Raw genomic sequence first — 23,054 nt, 5'->3', positions numbered from 1 at the left:
GATTTATAACACAATTTTCTAATTCTAAAGCAGTAATCTATAACGAAATAGACAAGGCTCATATAGGACCTGCTTAGCTTTTAACCGGAAATAACTGCAGTGTTATCTTTCCCCTTTTCTACTTTTTCCATGCAAAAGAGGAAGAAATATAGGAAAGGAGGAAAAAGAAAATGTGACCTCATGACAGAAAATGAAAAGAGCCAGTCAGAGCTTCACAGGTTAAAATTAACACTCAAATGATGAAAATATACGATAAACAAGAATGACAGAGCACAAGTGGTTGATATCGAAGGCTTCCATTAAAATGGGAACGCACTGCAACTGCATGAAGACAAAATTTCTCTACTTCATCTATTGTTAACATTCATGCTATGCTTTTTTTTTAATTAGAAGGGAAAAACAAAACCAAACAAACATTAACTTGAGTTGCCTCCAGAATTGTAAATTGAAATCTCAAAGTCAAACACATTTTTGATGCAATTCTAGATGCCCAGGAATCAGGAGAGTCTTGATTCTTGGTACTATCTCCTCCACAGCTACATGACCTTGTAAGCAGTTATTTCATCCCTCAGGGTGCTCCGATGGACCACTCTGCCAAGGTGTACATTTAAGAAAGTATTCACGTCACCTAACACAGCAGCTTGAACTATGAGCCAAGGTCCCCAGACTTCCCAGACAGTGGAATGGGACAGGTGTCCTCACAAAGTATTCCAAGTACTTAGCTTAAGTAACCATCTACCTGATTCCACGCTTTAAATTGCCTTCTGAAGGCTTTTACCACTATTCTCCCATCCTGCAGTAGAAAAGCCACTAGCTGACATAGGCAGAGTAACTAGCTTCAATCATAAACGCTTACTGCTGTTTCTATACAATCTGTGTATTTTTTGGCCTTTAAGAACTTGTGGAATGTCTGATCACAGTCTGAAGACTACAAGGCAGACACCCAGAGGGCACTTACTTGCCACAAGGAGGAGATTCATAACGCACAAATGCTCTTATCTGTACTCCATCTAGAGCAGACCACACTGTTACACCAACGATGTTAAACCCAGTGCTAGTTTCTTTTAATTTGCAGAGAGTAAGAATTAACCTCTGTCATTTACACCAAGGGAAAAAGAAAGCAAGCAGTAAACTTTCATGTTGTCACAAAGGTAAAATACAATGATCAAAGTAACACAAGAATCAAGTCTAAATTAATAGCCACCTTGAAAAAACCCACAAACAAGTAAACCCAAACCACAGTACAGTACATAAATGTGCCACTACTGTAAATGGGCACATATATTGCCTACTGATTCATGTGCCATTTATAAAAATGTTTTTTTCTTAAAAATAGTAGTTATTTTTAGCCTTTAACAACTTTCTTCATGAGATAATTATCTCCAGTACAAAGTTCCTTGCTACTGCCCTGTGTCACATCAAAAAAAAAAACGCAAATTGTACTACAAGAATTATGTATAACTCACAGAATTCACTGTACTTCTCAGCCATTCTTATTTTATTCACACTTTTTCAATCTATTTAACACATTCAGGTTGGACTGTCTGGGGACTTTTTATACATGCTATCCATCTCAACATCAGGACTCAGCTCAACACCATACAAGTTTGCTTCCAATAACAAGGAAGGACTTAACTGTTCTGTTTTTCTAAGCATGCCAGAAAGGGGAGGAAGGACATATGCAAAGCCTGCTTCCAAAATTCTTTCCCTTGCAAACTTATAAGCATAGTATTTTCCATCTGTTTTCAAAGAATGTCAGACAATAAATTACTATTCCACCTTCTGTTCTGGAAAACAGACCTTGTACTCATCATGTCATGTCCTCCTCTCCACCCCCCATGTCTCTACCCACCTCCGTTGTCAGTCCTGATTGATTATCCCAACAGAACAAATCAAACAAACCTGGAAACGCTTCAGTAAGTTTCCCCTGTTTAGGCCGATTTACAATTAGATTTGTGGCATGTCCAAAGAACAGCAGGCATCCAGTGCCCATCAGCTTCAGAGGACAGACAGAGACTATTCCCAAGCATTTGTAGCCACACTTGACACGATAAAGTTATTAACAATGTATTTATAGAGCCATATCTAGAATGGTAATATCAAAACTTCAAGTTGCTAAACAATATGCAGCAAACAAGATACAGAAACTGTGAAGAAGAGGAAAAAAGTGGCAGTGGAAAAAAGTCACTAGGAAATACACTGATTGTAACACAGAAGGGCAATATGTTTTCCCAATTTCTGTAAAATCTTTATTTGGTACTGTATGCCTGAATAAGATTCAAACAATTAACATCTTATCAGCTCGTACCTTTCATATACTGTCCGAAAACACTACATACGTTGTGGGATTTTTACAGCGTTTACCTACATGCCTTTTTAATTCATAGGAAAATCCTTGCATCATTAAAACAAAGCTACACTAAGGCCGAAAACTGAACCACTTGGACAAGCATAAAATTCAAAGCCATGACGTATCACCAACTGCCTCCTCCCAAAGGGTTAAATTCTTAAAGAACATAAATTTATGTAAAAAATAATGGCATCAAGAGGAAAAAAAAAAAAAGATATTTTTTTAAAACCCTGTCGATTTCACCAGCAGGAAATTGACTGTGCCTAGTGAAAGATAACTATAATTACGTATTAGGAGCCAGACTAACAGTTGAATCTACAGTTCAAGAGAAGAAAAAAAAAAACCAACACAACAAACCCTAAACCAAAGAATATCAGCACATAAACTGTTTCATGGTACTTAAAACATAAATCCCTGAAGGCAGATTGCCAACTAAACAAAAATGCATTTCAATTCCCTCACGTGCATCACTGTAGTGTCTTGTCTGATTAAGCCACTGTCCGTGCAAACGTCTTGATACAGGTTTTGAAGTTACAGACTTGTCATTTGGGTTTTAAACTTGCCCTTGCCCTGTCCCACGAACAACTTCAAGCAAAGAGCTGGCTGGCACTGGAGTAAGATTTGAGATCCTGAAAACTGGTTTGAGATATGAAACTCATTTTTCAGTACTATGGAAAACCCCCATGCCAGACAGGAGGAGACAAAGCTACCAGCTGTTGGAAAAGTGCATTGACCTGTCCCAACAGCACAGCAAGCCCCTAGGGAAATACACAGTTCAGTGGGTACAACTCCAAAAAGTGCGACTGAAGGATCAGAAGCCTGATGGATAAACTATTCAACATCTACAATACTGATAAATGGCTGGAGATTTACTATCAGATTTTATACTCCTCCGAGACTCCAGGTTCTCCTGAAAGACTTCATCCCTTCAAATACAGGCCAGACAGAAAGCAGATACTGTCAACGGCAAAATGGGAAGCCTGTTTTCTTTGAAAGACCATCCACTTGAAAATCACTTGCCAGGAACACAGAAGAAATACATAGCCTTTATTTATGGAGAGAGGGAGACTGGAGATGGACCTGTACATACTCCGTAAGCACAACAGCAAGAGCTCTCGAGTTCAGACAAAAATCTTAAGAGAAGCTCCATTTCTCTTGTGTGGCACCAGATTAAAACACCCAGCAGTTCTGGATTCAAAGTCAATAGAGGCAAAACTGCAACACTGCTTAAAGCTCCCCCTCATCTTGATGGAAAACAAGATTAGATGAAGAAAATAAGGTACTGTTTGGTAGAACAAAGCCTTATTCACAATTTATTCTCATACAGCATCCTAAAAGTCTCCCCTACTGGCTTGAAACCAAGGTCTATATGAGACTCATGCATATACGCCAAAGGCAGTATATGATGGCACAGACAATGCAGAAAAACAGACAAGACACATTAAGTTTCTGCACATCCTCCTCAAACACTAGCTCTACTCAGCCAACTAGCTATTTTTCTACTCTGCCACAACTGTAACCAGTAGAACACCTACAGCTTTTGCAGACAAAGTTCTCTGTGCCAGCTATACAGTCCACCACTTGCAAAGGGAAATTTCTTCCCAGCAAGCCAAAAATAGTCAACTGTATACTCAGTCAAAGACTACTCCAAATGTCCTTCTCAGAATAACATCTTCAAGGATGGCAAGGGAACATACCTGTCTAGCTCCTCTGATTAGGCTGTCATCTTTGTAGAGTGCACGTAGAGCTTGGCTCAGCACGATGCAGAGGATCTTTGTTGAGAACTCTTTGTGTACCAACTTTACAAAAATAACTGTCACGGCCATTTCTACCCTTAGTGCTGGAATAAAATATGCTCATGTCATATCCAATGCCCTTCAGCACTATCACGTTGAAATCATTTTGATGCTAACCAAAGCTAGTACCTGTATATGATCATAATCCACCAGAAATACTCTTTCCTCCTTCTTATCAGACCAAGCTTCTGAATGCTGAGATGTTTTCAGACACAATTATGGAAAACCCAGCTGTCCATCAAACACTGCGTGCACCAATCCACTGGACCAGTTTCTTGTCTTTAACATCAGCAGAGGATGTTTAAGCAAAGAGGATAAAAAAGACTAGGCAAGTATTCCTTCTGATATATCTTCCCAATCCTAAATATTTTAAAAATATGCTTATGATTTGCCTATCCCATACAAAATATCAGTTCATTACTCCACTTCAAAAAGCACAGTCTCATGAATATGTATACACAAGATAAATAGATAAGTATTACTGATCTTCATCATCTTGTTTATGCTTCCTATTCCTAAAGTAAAAATCTCCCACCATAACTCACAAACTGCATTTGGTGCTTTTTCCAGAGAAAGCAACTTTATCAACAGAACAATAAATTAGTGCCACCTAGTGGAGTTCAAAATGTTAACCTGGACCAGAACTTTCAAATCACACCTGTCTTTAATTTATGACTTCTATAAACATCTAAATTAAATGAAAGCAGAAACAACTCCACAGATCTTCCCTGAAGCACACACAGCTGATCAGATACATCAGTATAACATGCACTTAAGTCTTCAACTTCTAGAAATCTACAGAAGCAACAAATGAAGACCAATACACGTCTTCAACACGAGCAGAAACTCAGCTTCAGAGCTACTGAGCCTGCAGTCAATAGCTCTGCAGTTACAATAAATATGGGCCAAAAATTAACAGAAATGTTCAGTATAATGGAAAAAACATTGTATCAATTTATAACTATTTTTCGAGCTGTTTTGAAAACAAAAATGCATAGGGAGGTTCTACATAGTGATATAATCACACCTTATTTAAAAAAAAAACAAACCCCCAAAAACTTACTGTTACTGCGTGATTATGTGTTTCTCTGTTTCAGCCCCTCTGCAAGGGCACCAAGATCATTTATCTGCTATATAAAAGTAAAAACTATTACCATTAATCCACCCATCTGTGAGTTAATTCAAGCAACATTTAGATGAGCTTCCCTACTTCTGCTAAGATTTAGGATTCTATACCCAGTAGACTGAGAATGCCAAGTCTAAATGTATCCTGTAAGATAACGAGACCAGATCTCACCTATAAAAATGGAAGGCAACTGCAATGGCATTTGTCTATGTCTCCATTTAGCCTGCACCCAGGGCTAAACAATAACCAGTTGTTCTATCACCCAGTGTCCCATCCCTGAACGAGAAAGGGAATTGGGAAAAGGAGGGAGACTCATGGGTTGAAATTTAAACAGCGTTGATAAAATAAGAAAACCAATATTGATACTAATAGAAAAGACAAAAAGTTATACTTAGCTCATAGAGTGGTGGCAAGTCCCTCCAGGGATAGTAACCTCTGAGCAGAAATCAGAGCAGATATCGGAGCAAAAAGAGCCCCCTTCCCCAGCAGCTTTCCCATTTATAGTGGACCTGACGTTAATGTCACAGCACACACCTGTGGGGCAGCCTGGGGCAGCTGCCCCGGGTTTAACTGCTGATGGCCTTGATCACCAGCCACAGCTGGCCACAAACTGCAACAACATGGAACAGAAAAGTGATTCTGTAAGTTTGTCCCCACAAAACCAAGACAGTCTAGCAACCAAAGACAAAGTGCTTTTCTGTCTCAGGAATAACAAACTGAACACAGTTCAAATAAAAAGGGAGCACATACCACAATTTAAATCAAATTATTATCATTTGTTGTAATGAAATTCCAGGCTATTAGATAAGCACAAAATATTATTATTTCACTTTCCATTGTTGAAATACCATTTCTGTTTTTTTTTATGCAATTATAAGCAGGAGTACATCTCAAGCCATAATGCAGTGTTAACGCATCATCATAAAAAACAGGAGCAAGGGGTGAATTAGTTGGCACTAGAACTGATCAGCAAGATAAAAAATTATTTACAGATAAATGCAAAAATAATGGCAATTTCCTTGAGACAAACGCATGTAACTAACCACCCACTCCTTTCTGTTGGTGTAAGCTATGCATTCTTTTCTCACATCCCCACATTTTACTCATTTTGCAGAAGTACAGAAGACTACAAACACAAAGCAGAAATAAGTACTTCAAAACAGTAAATACAATGCACAGTTACATATGAAATAGTAAGATATGGTCAAGATGCTGAAAGACACCACGTCACCCCAAATTTACAAAAGTAGGTTAATACTTGTTAAGGCATCCACATATCTAAGGGGTGAGTTATACATCCTGTATACAAGACTATATTTTCTTTCTGAAATGCTTGTTCTATGAGCTACCATTTTTTGCAAAATACACATTAATTTTACAATTATGTCCAACATTCAGATGTTCCAATAGAATACTGATTCCCAAAGAGCTTACATTTACAATGCTATCCTTTAGCTCAAATGTGGAAATCTTTTTAAATTTACATCAAATCTATAAATGCAGATAGTTTAACACGCTTCCGGACCTGATGCAATGTCAGGCAGAGGTATTTTTAGTTCTAATCCATTTAAAGTGCTAAATTCCAAGGGAATCAGCAGTATTGCTTTCACTCACCACTTCAACTAAATCCTTCTAGTCCCACTACTCACTGCAATCCTCAAGAAAAAGGAGATAAGATAAAACCCTTCACCTGATAAGAAATATCTTTATCCTTTATTTTTTAATACTTGCAGGTACTTCTGTATGTCCCAATAAATAATAAATCACAACTGCATCTGCACACAAAAGACACTGCAGAAACACATAAATAATACAGTGCCTTAACACACAAAATAAGTTGGGGTGGGATTTGCTATTTTTATCTCGTCTTATTTGCATGTACCAATTTAGGTTCATGAGAGGAATACACAAAAGCTTCTGAACGCAGCACTAATCATTCTCCAGGCCTGGCACAGTGACTGCAGCTAGCTACAAAGTCACAAGAAAACAGAATCATGGAGAACTGCAACAAAAACATCAACGACTTGGTACACATTTGGTTTATGAATTCATTTACATCTAGATCCTTTCTCATGAAACAAGTATTCTCCATATACAGACAGTTTCTTTTAACCAAAATAAGTTTTGAAATCAGAATACACTAGGACTCTCATCTATAGATAATTGGCATATTCTGTCTTTTCTTTGGAGATTAACATTTTCAAAAGGTAGACAGTAACTAAAACAGAGAGGTTATCAGAAACTTAAGTGTATCTATTAAGAAGAAATTTACTGCTTTCATTTATTACTATTATGAGAACAGTACAGCATTTAGAGTTCTCTCATTTACCACAAGTCATTATTTTATCAATAAAATGATGCAAGTGCAAAAACAACAAGCTTTTCTCTAAAAAGTTTATTTCTACTATTGTTGTATGAGCAAACACAAACCGTAGTTATTGATAAAAAGAGAAATAGTGAAGTGTGTTTGCCCTGTGACTATGCACAGAGCACAGCAAAAATACAAGGTAAACATACTTCAGATATTGTTTCAACAGCTTTTGCTCGAAGTACAAAGGGCATCTTTTTAACCTGAATATTCAATGCCTATTTAGCAAAGTAATGGCTAACTGCTTCAGAAATATAAACAACTGCTTCAGAAAATGTATGTTTAAAAAAAGAGTACAATTAAAACACTTCAATACACTGCAAGTTATCTTCTGGCAGAGAGACTGAGTAAAAGAATAAATCAGATAGGTATGTTTGTTTAATGCATTACTTGATAATCAGATTTGCTCAGAGGAGGACAGTGATCAGAGGAGGATTTTCGTTCTTATAACAGAATAGAATGTAAGTGTGAAATACTACGAAATGTTGACAGATTGTTTTAAATAGTCTTCAAGAAAGATGTTGAGGTGTTGGAGCAAGTCCAGAGGAGGGCGACCAAGCTGGGGAAGGGTCTGGAGGGTCTGACCTATGAGGAACGGCTGAGGAAGCTGGGGGTGTTTAGCCTGGAGAAGAGGAGGCTCAGAGGTGACCTTATTGCAGTCTACACCTACCTGAAGGGAGGTTGTAGCGCAGTGGGAGTCGGCCTCTTCTCCCGGGCAACTAGCGATAGGACAAGAGGGCACAGCCTCAAGCTTCGCCAGGGGAGGTTCAGGTTGGACATGAGGAAGCATTTCTTCTCAGCAAGGGTCATTAGCCATTGGAAGGGGCTGCCCAGGGAGGTGGTGGAGTCACCATCTCTGGAGGGGTTTAAGAAAAGCCTGGACATGGCACTTAGTGCCATGGTCTAGTTGACATGGTGGTGTCAGGGCAGTGGTTGGACTTGATGACCCCAGAGGGCTCTTCCAACCTGATTGATTCTGGGATTCTGTGAAATACTAACAGTACTACCGTTTAAAATACCTGAGAGCATCTAGCAAAGAAAAGATCACTGCATACGTAAGTTTTCTGTACCTTTTCCTAACCACCCACAGCAAATCCTTACTGCAAACAGCAGGTCAAATGAATTTTAGTGTGAGCAGTAAGGCAGGTCCTATGTGGGAAAAAAATGCTTCCTCATAAGGCTACTTTTTTCCTCTTTCAATTAAATCCTTATTTTTTTCAGCAGATGTAAGAAAGATTACTACAACGCATTTCCACTCCCAGGAATGCCCACTTATTTGAAAAGTGGCTATTACGTATGAGTGTCCCTGATGTGGATAACAGCTTTGCACACATGCTTAAGTGCAGGATTTACCTCCTAATGACTGATACTATGCAAAAGCAAACTGAATAAGAGCATAACCGTAAAAAAACACACTACTATGCTAGGTATAAAAGCATCCTATCAACAGAAATACCCATTTTCAAGTACCTAGACAAAATAACTTTTATTCTATTAAACAGAAACATTTCACAGTACAGCTTTAATCTAGAGCTAACATTCATGCTAGCTTGAAGCGGAAAATTATTGTCTTCTCCCAGATACAAACACAAGCACACACTGCAGCACTTCATTCTTTGCATTATTTTTGTCCATAAAGCACAAAATACTCTAAATTTGCTTGTACAAATGAAGTATTTTATGAAATACTCATTTTACAGGGAAATGGAGAAAAAAGATAGAGCTGACTGGCCAAAGCCCCTCCACAAAAAAAAAAAAAACAAAGGCAAAGCTAAGAAGTGAATCCATATTAAATTAAATGTCTATTCCATATGCCATTCCTCTTCTCACAGGCCAATGAGTTCTCTTAAGCAAAACTCATCTTAAAGACCAAGGCTGAGAAAATTCTGCAGCCAATCAGCTTTTAAACTGCAGATACAAAATCCCTACAATAATAAACAAGCAATCACTACAGAACGGAGAGATAAACAATGTTCTTTGTTTTTCTTGTAGACATATCCAGCTGTGGAAAGACAAAAGCTAGAACAGAAAAAATGCTAGCGAGCTGAGGACAGCTAGAGAAGCTTTACAGATCGGAAACGAGGTATCTATCCAGCTACAGTTCAATCATGATAGAAGGGACAGAGAAATGACCCCCCAGAATTCTAGTGATGACAATAGGGAGAAAAGCTAAGTAGGATTCATAGCTCTTCATAGTATTCATCAAGGTTTTCACTTATGATGGCTTTCCTAGTATCTGTTAGTTCTTGCAGACTAAGTGTCCATAATAAATCCATACACACATTCTATTTTCTTAATAGTATTCCAACATGCCTGCGTTTTTTGAACAAATACCAGCCACTAGGGAGTATATAATAAATGCTAAATGCCTTCAAGTTGCATCCCACAGATCATGTAAAGATTAAACTCCAAAAGGATTTAGGGGACTATAGAGCAATTCTGTATGTCTGTTCACAACCTCTAAAAGCATGTTATACTTCTAAGGGATTACCTTTTGAAAACACTACAGTTGAAATATGGTTACAGTAGTCTGTCCTTTTGAATTTTGAAGGCTTATAATAAGTCACTTGGACAAGCAGCTGTTGATTATATTTTTCTAAAATGGTATACACAAGTGTCTGATGACTGTTTCTCTCAGTATTAACATATCCAAAAACACAAAATGAAGTTCTTGAAAAATTATAATTAGCCAATACTGTGAGCATGAATTCTGCACGCTAGATCCTGAACTGCACAAAATTAATGTTTTCAGCACATTGATAAGTGTTATTCATACCCACAGCTAGAGAGGAAGTTTTAAAAAGGATTATTTATAAGGCTTTCAAAGTACACACAGGAGTGCACTGTATAAGTGCATTGTTTTATGATAACAATGACACAGCTTGCACAACAATTCAATGACTAAATATTAGGGTAGCTATCATTAAAATGCATCACAGATGAAAATATAACATCAACATTAGTTGCATATATTATTTGCTATTGCACTTAACCTCTAAACACTGGAAGTGCAATGTACTTTATATAAACATATGAAAAAAATAAATGTGCAAAGTAATGGAAAGTGCATTGCATAAATGGCTTTGGGTTTTTTTCCTTCTGACTGTAGATGTGGTAACTATAGCCACACAAAGCTTTGACACATCATGAAAGTCTTCCCATTTCTACCCTACAATATACGCACCTGCACACACACATCATAAACCCAGCCATTCCAGCTAAAAAACAAACAACTGTGGAAGTTTATCAGAAGAATGCTCTTCCTGCCTTCTTGCATTAATAGCGCTACCAAATTTACACAAAAATTCCTCATGTTCACAACAACACAAAACCCTGCTCTCTGTTCAGCTAAGAAGATACCATTTTGTATTACAGATGGCAACAACAAAAACACCAAAAGCTCCGTTCCTGTGATTAATTTCTGGAAAGACTTTTCAAGTTAAAATGAACCGTACCCCAGCTAGAACATCAACACTCAAGATTCTTCTGCTGCCTTTAGTTCATAGGATAACTGTTTCTACAACTCATACTGGTTTGTATTACTTCACTCAGAACCTTGTGAATTTCACACTAAAAGGAAACTATTTGATATTTTTCTAGCAGAACAAAATGAAGTTATTTCAGTGTAAGAAAATATGCCTAAGTAGTTGATAATGCAAGGATACGCAAAAGAAAAAAGATACCAAGGACTTCAGTAAACAGCAGAGCTCAATACTATTGATTAAACATAAACATATGATAACATCTTTGGATTCGGGAAGTACAGTGATTATAGTAGTTGTCTGAGCTGCAGTTTCTCCTTCCAAAAGATGTCTATTTCTCCATCACCTTCAGCAGAAACAATGTCACCACAGGAATAGATTAGTTTTCACCTCTACTTTTAACAGAAGCTGTTGATAATGCTACTCATAACCACCACAATCACAGACCCAGTTACAGGCCAATACTCTTACTCATTGTGCAACAGCTCGTTTCAAAATAAAATTCCCACTATAATGTACTATATACATACACACACATCTCTTATCTATACATCTTCTCCTTTAGGATACCAAGCAAAATAGTTTGAGAGCTATCATTCATCAAAACATCTCTACCACCCCTTAATGTTCACGTTTCAAACTCTCAGAATAAAAAGTTTTGAGTTTTTCTGAGACTGTCAGACACCTTCCTTGCTTATACAAGGATGTCTAACATAAAAGTAACAGAAAAGCTCACCTTTCCTGGATTTGAAGCCAGAACAGAAAGAGTACGGACAAAGGCAGCAAGACTCATTAACATGTCACTCCACACTGCTCCAAAGTAAGAGCTGAAGTAACACAAAACCACATTACCAGGAGTGATGTAGGCCTACGAAATCTTGTTATTCCAAAACTTACACAACCTGAAAATTTCCCCAATCTTTACATCTTTCATGCGTTTTCCAAAGGTATCAAGGCCTAGAGTTTTGGCCACTGTATTCACAGAATGGCAAACACTAAACATTTCACCAATATTTTATTTTAAATCCTAATTGCCGGATAATCCACAGAGCATTTGTACATTTAATTGAGAGTATCTTGCATCCTGTAGATTACATCATACAACGATGAGTCACTCCCCTCTTAACCCTACCCGCAGTGTTCAGGCTCCTTACAAGCCAGGACAGCTCCACATGAAACGCGATGACCAAATGGGACTGTTCTTCCACAAAACACTGCGCTAATTCTCCTGCATTCAGTCTTTCCACTTGAATGGAATAAAAACCCTTTTGAGAACAACAATTCCAATTCCCCCCCCTTTTTCTTCTCAGGCACACTATGGGACTCCTCAGTGCATGCACAATGCAAATAAGGCAAGCTTCCTTTGAAAGAGTGATTAATATGCAAAGACAGCCTGCTTTTTAGTGGGATGTGAGGAACCACCAACAAGCATTTCCAAATTCTGAGGTTTCTTCAATTATTTCCAGTGTTTATTTTAAACATAAGATTATGCAATAATACCACACATTAACACCAATTTGCCAATGTTGTGTAAACAACACCAAATTGGCTGTTCGTCTTTTGTATCATAAATAAATACAGCCTTAAATATCCTAGCTATGAAGGCAGTGCAAAAAGTAGGATTTAGTTTTTGAATCCTTAATGTATATCAGTCTTCATGCTAAAAAGGCTGCGTTTAAAACCCACTGTAAATAACTGCACTTTTTACAGAAACGTTTAGGGTTTTTTTTTTTAAATAAAACAAGAAAGTTTACAATATTACAAACTAATATCAGTGACAATTAACTAGCTTCTGTATGAATATACTGCAGTTCCAGTAACATTTAAATGTTTTTTTTATATAGTTGCTTTTGGGACATGAGATACAATACATGAAACATCCGGAAAAGCCCACTCACATTTGGAGACAGTGATTTTCTATTTCTCTTGTATAAAATTTTCATCACTATTTTTCATCATTTATCACCTGGTCACCTACGCTTTCTGTGTACAACTCAGCCAGGACTCTCCTATGGAAAAGACCTTTCATTTCAAGTGCTGATACACCATACCCTGCCCAGCCTGAATAAGTTAACTGACTAATTTCTTATGCTAACCCTTTATTTTACACACTTCCCAACCTTTTCACACAAGTTTAAACACTCCCTTTCACGTCTTTGGAAAGGCATTTCAAGTAAACCAACGTGGTAAATTATTGCTAAACATAAACCAGTAATCAATAATTAACATGCTTGTTTATCTTAAAGATTTAAAGGTTGATACATATCACTAACATAAACAAAACATGGAAAAGTAAATTAAATATTTAAATAAGCATATATTATAACTATTTTTATAGCAGTAGCTGTACTAAAAATCACAGAATCATTGAGGTTGGAAGGGACCTCTCAAGATCATCTAGTCCAACAGGGAGAAGCAGCTACAGCAGGTTACCTAGGAGTCTGTCCAGATGGGTTTTGAAGGCCTCCATGGATGGAGGCTCCACAACCTCTCTGGACAACCTGTTCCGGGATTCAACTACCACCCTCACAATAAAAAAAAAAAGGGGGGGTGGTGGTGGTGTTTGTTGTGTTTTCTTGTGTTCAGACAGGATTTCCTGTATTCCAGTTTGTGCCCATTGCCTCTTGTCCTGCCACTGGGCATCACTGAGAAAAGCCTGGTTTCCTTTTTCATTCCCTTCCATCATGTATTTATCCACATTGAATAAGATCCCCTCAAATCTCCTTCTTCCCAGGCTAAACAGTCTCAGCCCTTCTTAGTTTCTCCTCATACAAAAGACGCTCCAGCCCCTTCACCATCTTTGTGGCCCTTCACTGGACTCACTCCAGTAAGTCCATATAATTTTTTGTACCGGGGAGCCCAGAACTGGACACTGCACTCCAAATGTGGCCTCACCAGTGCTGAGTAGATGGATTTTAAAAAAATCAACCTGTCTCACGTACTTTTAAAATCACTAACAAATTGTGAAAAGTACCTGTCTCGATTTACAAAGACCCAACTGTTGTAACAGTCTTAAAAGCTTATCTATAAAGAAAATAAAAATATTTTTATTCAAGACATTAGGAGATTGACAATTCTTGAACACTTAAAACAGTCAAGAGTTTCATTATATGCATTCTGTCCTGGCAAACAATTTCAACAGATTTCCAAATTATTTTCCACATCATTCTACTAAGTTTGTACTAAATCAGGCAACTCCCAGTTTTCACCCTGCAGATCTCTGTAGCTGTCTTGTCATAAGATCTAGGACGCAAATAGCTAAAGGATCAACTACGACACGTATCACATTACTGTCTCTAGCCTAAACTTATTTTTCTTGCATCAGATTTACAGATATAGGGCTTCATCTCCGCCATTGCAAATTGCTAGCACAAATAGTTGTAGGATCAGTTTCTGCCATTCCCTGGTTTTGGGTCCCCCAAGCCAGGTGATGCCAAGTTTACTACTGACTTCTGCGGACAGTCAGAGCCTTACAGACCTTTAGTACCTTAGTTACGTGGACAGGGAAGAAACACAGAACCTGCACTGTAGAAAAGGTGAACAATTATAGACTTAAGCTGAAAATCTCTCTCCCTTATTTTTAAATCTGAGGTCTAATTTTGAACATATAGTAGGAAGTTAAGACACATTAATCTTCACGAGCAAGCATCTTATTTTCTTCAAATGCAACATGGCTCCCTTGTTTCTGCTGCAAATATGCAGGTCTAAATGATTACTAGTTATCCATACTAATTATTCATTTTTTAAGTTCAATGGCTCAAGAAGTTGTGTAACTCACCCAGCTATGAAGTACAATATTATGTGAATATACCCCACAACCACTGCTTCCTCGGAGGAGGCCTCTGGTGTCTTAAAGCAATTTGCACTTGCTTAGCAGGATAAACCTTCCATTGTCAGCTATTCCCCAAAATCAGCTTTTCCATCAGCAGCTGCCTAAAGATCTGAAGTTATCAGGACTAAGGCTATTGATGTTTTACATTTGTCCAAACAATAGTTTTGCTAAAGTACCTGTTAATACGTATCTTGCTTGTCATAAAACACAAGCAATCTCAGATACCAAAGCCCATATCAAGGTCCAAAAAATGCTGTAACGGAAGCTGCCAGGTAGCCTTGGTCATTTTCAAATTCATCATCATCTACCCTGTACATCTCAACATGTTTTGGCGCAAGCTTTTCTTTCATTTATCCTTGGGAGGTCTAGAAACTGCAGGTATGCATGCTGCACTGTATGGATAGCAATTATCTGCTTTCTCATCATCATCTTGAACAGATATAGTGGCAGCTAGTGGACTTGAACTGTAAATGAAAAAATTATTTTAATCTCAAGTTTATCCTTGATCTTAATCTATTCCACTTTCTTTAGGCACCTATATTGTAAACTAACAAGCACAGAAAAATCTCATTCTGGCACTTAGTAGTGACTGCCTCAGACACTGATAAATGCAGTGTATCAGAAGGGCCTGAAAGCCTGCCATTTGGCTCTCACGGTAACTTCAAAAGGCAACGTTCCTAATGAGCAGCTGCAGTGGGGAAGCTGCATTTCAACACCATGAACTGAAAGGGCACTACTGCCAAACCCACCTAATTTACATCCCTTTGCATCAGCAAGGGCTTTAAACGATGGTAATGTGTTTTCCTAAACAAAAGAAGCCAGAGCCAGCATAGATCTGACCTTCAAATTTGCTTCTGTGATTTTTATGTCTCAAAGCCTATTTGCCTGGTGGCTCTTTTTTTCCCTCCAGGACTTGAGGGTGTTGTGATGATAACCGACACATCAAGTCCTGTGAAAACATGCGCAGAGGACACCGTTCAGGAAAGTGGAGATGCCTGGGATCTGTAGTTCTCTTTACAGACACACCCTCAGTGAAGTTACTCCCAGATACTCTCCCTGTTACAGAAAGCTACTGTAGACAGACAAACAACACAACTTCGTTTCCTGGTTCTTTTCAAACTTTCATATTTACAACTGAGTTGCTTTACTTATTTTATCTCACATTTCAGATCTTACTCAGGGTACAGAATCGGGAAAACAAAGACACTATCTTTTCACTGCACTTGAAAAATACTGTAACGGCCCCTACTTGAATTCTTCTGATAGTTCCCTGCATAAAAGCTACGATACACACTCCCAAAGAAGACAGCTTCTCCCAGTCTGCTTACACACGCATTTTGGGAAATTCATAATATCTGCCTTACTATTCGCAAGGCGTGAGTTAGAGTACAACAGAATTGTTATGGACAGATCAAATCCTACTAAAATGTACTACCCTGCAAAACCAATGCTTCAAAAGCCACACAAGAAAACCAACAAAAAACCTAGAATTGTGCATTCTCTATATAAACAGCATCACCAGGTGTGTTTAATAATGAGTAAAAACGCAGGATGGCCTTTTAAATGAGAAAATAAAATGTGCTTTTGTCTCATACTAAAGCTATTTTTCTGTTCCTTGAAGACTGATGGCAGCAGATGCAGTATCCCCTCCTCCTCCCCCATCAATTGGTTCTGCTTTCCTGACAGCCAGTCAAGGCAAACCCATGGCATTACCTAAAAAAAAACCCCAACACAAACAAACAAAAACAAAAAAAACCCCATGCCATTCTCTATTAACAAGAAACCATTCACTTATAACCAATGGCAGAAAAGTCTATCTTTAAAATATGTTTCTGGAGATGAGCCAAGTAAAGTGAAGGCACTTTCAGTCTGGAGAGCAGCCACAATCTTTAACGTTTAAAAACTGGGTATTCATTAAATCACTATTGTATTGAATGTCTTAAAAACAAACAAACAAAAAACAAAAACCACAAAAAAAAAACCAGCCCAAAAAAACCCAACAGTCAAGTCAGGACTTTCCAAGTTTGTACGTCAAGACGATAAAGTTTATACAAAATACTCTCTTTTATTTAAGAAACCATAGTTCTTCGGATGTAAATGAAAGGAGATGAGCCATCTGCTATGTCTATAAATCAGCTTCTAAATTATAAGAGAATGTTTTAATTTAACAGTAGATTAAATAAATCACCACTATCACAGGCCACAGGAATACATACAAAACGGGGAATTATACTAAAAGATGTAAAGGCACGCTTTTGTTCTGAACCTACCACATAACTGTCGCTCAGACAACAGTGTCTTCAGGGATTCTTCACTAATAAGCATCTATCCCTTGCCTCCTCTTACATTTAACCTACTGTAAAGCTGTAGTTAGGGTTTCTTTATTAGCATCATCGCAGCTGCTCCCCCTCTTTCACTGACATCTCCTTCAACATCATAGCTTCCAAAGCCCAAAGCAACAACCTTTCTCCCCCCATCACAGACTCTGGTGAGGTCAGGTGGGGAAAAAAAGAAGGTACAAGCTTTAGCAGACCAAAGCATCCTTTAGCGTGGAAAGAGTAACTGATGTGCTGGGTACTGCTTTTACCATAAACAGTGCTGCTGCTTTGTTCTAGCTTTTTAATATTTTATTTGGTTTTTGTGTTCTCCATTTTATGCTGATTTAACAGCTCAGTTCCAGCTGCGCATCTCCCTAGGCACTCTATGCATTCATAATTATTATTATTGGATAAACATGTATCTGAGTGGGGCAACAGAGGATATGCAGATAATTTTTCTTTGCTTACTCCCATCTATTTCCCCTGAAAAAAATGCTTTATTCTCCCCTCCCACAGCTGAGAAAGCCTGTGTGAATATGTCAGAGAGGCGATAGCTACGTAATCACAGATAGTAGTTGGCATCTTATAATGGGTGAGATCAAGAATGTATGCAGGGATGGTGATTAGAGGGTGTGGCTGAGCCAGATGCAGAGCTGGGGGAAGAACTGTGCTGGAAATGGAAAGACAACCCTCCCCTTATTTGTTTTATATACCCTCTAATAAGCAGTATTTTTTTTTAATTATAATAAAGAGAAGCTATATAGCACTGGTTATGACATGGGAGAGCTGTGTATCATTATCAATGGGTGTTGTGCTGATGTTAAACAGGTGGCTTGATTTGGCAACAGCACACTGGTGGCAATGGTCCGCCATGACAGGAGCTGGAATTGAGCCACAGCAAGATAGCAGTTGTTACTATGTTAGTAGACAGAGCTAGAGCAGAAGTAATTGCTTAAGGAGATAAGGAATCATCAGTATGGGAAAGAGGCAGTCAGGAGTTATGGTAGTTAAGGACAGCACTGAAGCGAGGGGTGACAAGAAGCTGTACAGCCAGGTCTGTAACGGCAGTGATGGGAATGGGTGGTGAGCACATCGCAAGGACACGGGAACCGGTACAGGAGCTACCCCAAGAGAGCAGGGATCTGGACAGAGAGAGAGCTTTACTGAGATAGCAGCAGCAATTGGGATGTAGTTATGAAACAATGAGCCGAGAAAGGGCTGCAAGAAGTAAAGGCAATGCCAGCTTTGAGGTACAGATAGCAGGGACAATCAGTGCGGGTGCTTCAGGCCACGACGCGTGCAAAGCGGGGCGTGGGGGGGAAGCGGTTGATGAGCTGTAGGACGGGACGCTGACATCGCCGAGAGTCAAGTGCTCTGGGGAGCGCTTCCTAGGGAGCGTGCAGAAGGACAGCGCGGAGCAAGGGGTTCGCCGTGCCGGGGCTCTCTGAAGGAGGGCAACCGGAACGCGGAGCGTCCGGGCAGACCCCGGTGTCGCTGGCGGAGGGGGCGGTGTCAGCACAGGCGTGGTCGCAACCGCACCCAACCAACCTGTCGTGTCCCGGGGCAGGTGAGGCGGGCGGCCGGGGCACCGGGCCCTGACGGACGGTGGCGACCCCGGCGCCGAAGGGCCGCTCGCGCCCGGGGCCGCCCACTCCCGATCGGCCGCGGCCGCCCTCGACCCCTCCCGTTCCCCCCCCCCCGCTCGCGCCCGGCTGCCCCTCCCTTCACGGCCGCGGCCCCCTCCCGCAGCGCCCCATCTCCTTTCCCCACCGCTGCCAGCCGTCCCGCTCCCCTCCGCCTTTTTGCTTTTTCCACAGCTGCTCTAACCCCCGTTGTTAATTGCAACCGCATCTCTTCCCCGCGCTCGCTGCGATTTCTGCCCCGCACATGCACCGCAAGGAGGGCGGACGGGCGGCGGCGGCGGGGAGGGGGGGGGCGGACACCGCTGCGTAGCGCAGTAGCATCCTCAATATTCACAATGAAGCCGACGCGACAACGAAAATCCACCGCCTCCTCGCGCGGCGACACCATTAACACAGCGCACGTAGCATCCTCTCTGCCTCTTCTTTCCCCATCTCCATTGTCTGGGATTCACAGCACACCGAAAGCCCAGCCCGGGGGCGGTGGGCTTCCGCGGCGGCAGCGATTCCCTCCTGTCGCACCCGCGGACAGCAGCACCAGAGCGCAGAAGCAGCCGCTCGCTCACACCCTTCTCACCTACCCCCTCCTCCGCTTTCTCCTGTCAAATTCGCACAGCCCGAGCCATCTTTCCCCTCCGGCTCCCACGACAACGAACAATGTGCACGAACCAGCCACCCCGTCACGCACACCGGGCGCGGCTGGGAGCGGGGGGGACCCCACCACTGGCTGTCTCCCCGCCAAACCCGGCGGCAGCGTAGGGCAGGGCAGCGGCGGCAGGGTCCGCCCGACCCCATTGTTCGCCCCACCAGGTCCCGGCACTACCCCGCCCTAGCCCCGGGCAGCGCCCCACCGCCCCGGCCCCAGCCGTACCTGCGGCTCCAAGCAAAAACAACGTCCAGGGCAGCACGGTGGCTAGCAGCATCGCAGCCGGCTGAGGGAGAGAGAGCCGCTCGTGAAATACCCTTGTCCTGCGGTTCGGAAGAAACACAGCTCGCTTCTTTTCTTTATTTCTTTTTCCCTTTATTTCCCCCTCCGTCGTCCTTGGCCGCTCCTCCCCGCTGCCCGCCGCGCTCGCGCTCCGTTACCGCGCGTATTCCCCTCGCCGCCTTCTGCCGGCCGCGTCCCGGCGCCGCCGCGCTGACTGACAGGCGGCCTCAGCACCGCGGCCCCAGATCCCTGCGCCGCGGTCTCGCGCGGTGGATGGCACCGCCGTGTCCTTCCACCCGCGCCCGCCTCAAATAGTGCGGCGCAGCCCGCGCGCAGGGGGAAGCGGAGGCGGCGAGGGGCGCGCCCGGCCGCCCGCGAAACGCGGCGCGGAGCCGGCTCGGGGACAGCCCCGTGCGCGGTGCCCAGCCGCGGAGGAGCCGGCCGGGGCGCGCAGTCTCGGGGCAGGGCGGCGGCCGCCCCTTCGCGGGTGGCACATTGCCAGAAATGGGATTCACGGAGGAGCGGGCGGGGAGTTCCTCGCCCCTTTGGCCGGCGCCTGCCCCAAGCCGTACCTGTGGGAAGGCAGGCGGGAAACGAAGCGAGCAAGGGCAAGGCCGTTTTATCAATCCTCTACGCTTCGAGCGGGCTTTTGTTCTGGTTTTGCGTGAGGGGGCCAGAGCTTGCTCAGACATCACAGAGCGCGTTGAGCTGGAGTCCCAGAGTCTTCACAGGCACCATTTTGCCATAGCTAAGACTTGTGGCAGAAGCCCAAGGAGAGCTGTGGGTGAAGAGATGCTCCATGAAGACATGGCTGTGGAGGAAGGAGGTTGCCCGCCTTTTGAATTGCTTCTGCCAGGCCTCCCCTCACACGGCTCCACACCGACAGTACATCAAAGCTGTTCTAGTGAGTTACACGTTTGTTTCTGTGTATATACAGAATATCTTGTCATTCAATTTGCTGGCTACACCAACACCCACAGCAGCAACTCTTCTTCAAGATCTGAGAGGCGGTGGGCACTCAGGCACATTACCAAAGATAACACGGATTCAGTACTGGGTGTACAGAAAAAAGGTAATGGTGAAAAGATAGTTTTAAACTAGATTTACATTACAATCAACAAAGCCTGTCTTTTTCAGATTATCACATCTTAACAGTGCTCCTCCAGCACCTTCCCAAACTACAGCAATTGCTAAGAGCCCTTACTACTTGAGCATAGTATTTACTTGCTTTGGGATCTGTGAACAAGGGGATCTGTGCTTTAGGGGGAGAAAGTTCTTAGGAAAAAAAAAAATAAGCATTTATTTTATTCAGGTGTAGCCTATCATCAGTGTTTTCATTTCATTAGTATTAGAGAAAAGCACTTCAACTGAAGTAGACCTTTGTCATAACATGCAAAATAATTTGGCTTAGTTGGCTAATTGTAGTTGCTATTTAAAAATGAAATTCAAAGTACCTAGAGTAGTTGTGAACACGTAAGGACTTCTAATGACACAGAGATTTATTAGCAGAGAACTGCCAAGTAGAAACCATTTAGGTGGAAGATAGCTTACTTAGATAAAGAAACAATACCCTTTGAATACAATTTGACACCAGTATTCCAACAATATTTTTATATAGTTAATCCATTCCAGTATTTTGCTGTTAGCGATCTAAAGGATCATTCCAGGCCAAATCATATTCTTTCATTTTATCCTTTTCTGTTTGAGAAATCCCTTCCCCCTTTCCATTTCATAAAAATGCTTCTCTAAAAGAAACAACAAAATTACTTATTGCACTGTGATTGAAACCATGCCTTCTCTGCTCCTCTGGTCTGCCTAGCCCATGGCCTCATATTGGATTGATTATCTGCAGAAAGCAACCTTGCTCAACCACACCATGTGCTATTACTTGACTCCCTCTTGCTCTCCCAGTTCACACCAATCCCCACTATCCTGCAGACTTGCATTCTTGGGCTCTGTATCCTCCCCTCTTAACATAAGGTCACTCATGCAGGAAGATGCCAATATTAATTTAAAGTTTTTCAGGTCATACAGATGCTCAGCTCAGACTATTCTGGAATAGAAAGCCAACCTTTCACCGAGAGTATTTGTTTGGAATAAAAACCTTCAGAAGAAATAGTGTCCTTTATGCTGAAAATAGTAAGCCGATTTCTGGATACATATTACTTTTCCTCTTATCATAAAGAGTACACTGAGTTTACATCAATTATTACACAACTTTAGCAGATTAAATCAACTAGCGACTGTAGAGGAGAGAGGCAGGATCTTTATCATCCATCAAACCAGAACATCTTGCAAGACTCCCACCTTGTTTCTCCATCCTTTCAACTGCTGGTTGACAAATGTGGATAAACATAGTGGCAAGCCATCTGCTTCTCCTTGGGTCTCCCCTCCTCTCTGCCATCAACTTTCTCAATGAGCTTGCCCTGCAAAAAGTAACCCCAGAGGATAACGAAACATGGTTCCATGAGATATGGTCTTTTTTTATACCAGCTCCACCAGCTGGATTTCTGGCACTAGGGAACGTCTGAGTCTCTACCCTGAGCAGTTAGATAAACTCTTTTGCATTCAGCCAGATCAATGCCCAGTCATTTCCTACAGAGAAAAGGGTCTGAGTTGTCATACTGTTATTAGTACTGTCAGAAATAGTTTGTAGAATTCGTTCTAGTTCCCAGAGGCCTTACACAACTGTCTATTTCTTTCCATTCACTACAAAAAAACATCTAGATAGACAGCTACCTTGTAAAAATTACGTTTATAGCATTCATAAAAAGAGATTGTAGGAGTACACAGGTCATGATATATTGAATGAGGAAGCTATAACACTAACTTATAAGATGCAACTGTCCATTTTTATAAACTGTGACAGATTTTTCTATGAAATCTCATCTTCTTTACCAAAAAAAAAAAAATCAGCAAAACAGCAAAATACTTGCAAAACAGTAGTATTTGTACGTGTTGAACTATAGTCTTGTACAGAACATTAAATCAATTAAGGCAGCTCTTTCCCCAAAAAGCTGACATTGCACAAAGTTGGAACAGAAAGCTATGTGAAGAAAGACTGTTACATACAACAAATAGCATGAATTATTATATACCGTGAGTAGCTGTTTGTGTTAGATATATCTAGTATATCTTTACTCCTATTAAGCAATACCTTAGTCTATGCCATAGTATTAATTCTCAGGGTAAGTAAAGGGAAGTACTCACATGG

At 41.1% G+C, this 23,054-nt stretch overlaps 1 protein-coding gene across 1 annotated transcript in view; it reads right to left on the bottom strand.

The window, feature by feature from the left end:
• The window catches only part of NCAM1 (neural cell adhesion molecule 1), a 102,750-nt gene extending 82,714 nt beyond the window's left edge, over positions 1–20,036 (bottom strand). The window contains exon 1 of the mRNA XM_068418129.1: positions 19,784–20,036. Coding sequence (XP_068274230.1) covers positions 19,784–19,835 — 52 coding nt within the window. The 5' untranslated portion in view covers positions 19,836–20,036. The remainder of the gene's footprint in view (positions 1–19,783) is intronic.
• Positions 20,037–23,054: the final 3,018 nt, after the last annotated feature.

Source organism: Nyctibius grandis, chromosome 25 (assembly GCF_013368605.1).
Source record: "Nyctibius grandis isolate bNycGra1 chromosome 25, bNycGra1.pri, whole genome shotgun sequence".
Lineage (NCBI taxonomy): Eukaryota > Metazoa > Chordata > Aves > Nyctibiiformes > Nyctibiidae > Nyctibius > Nyctibius grandis.
This window is presented reverse-complemented; position numbering and strand designations above follow the sequence as displayed.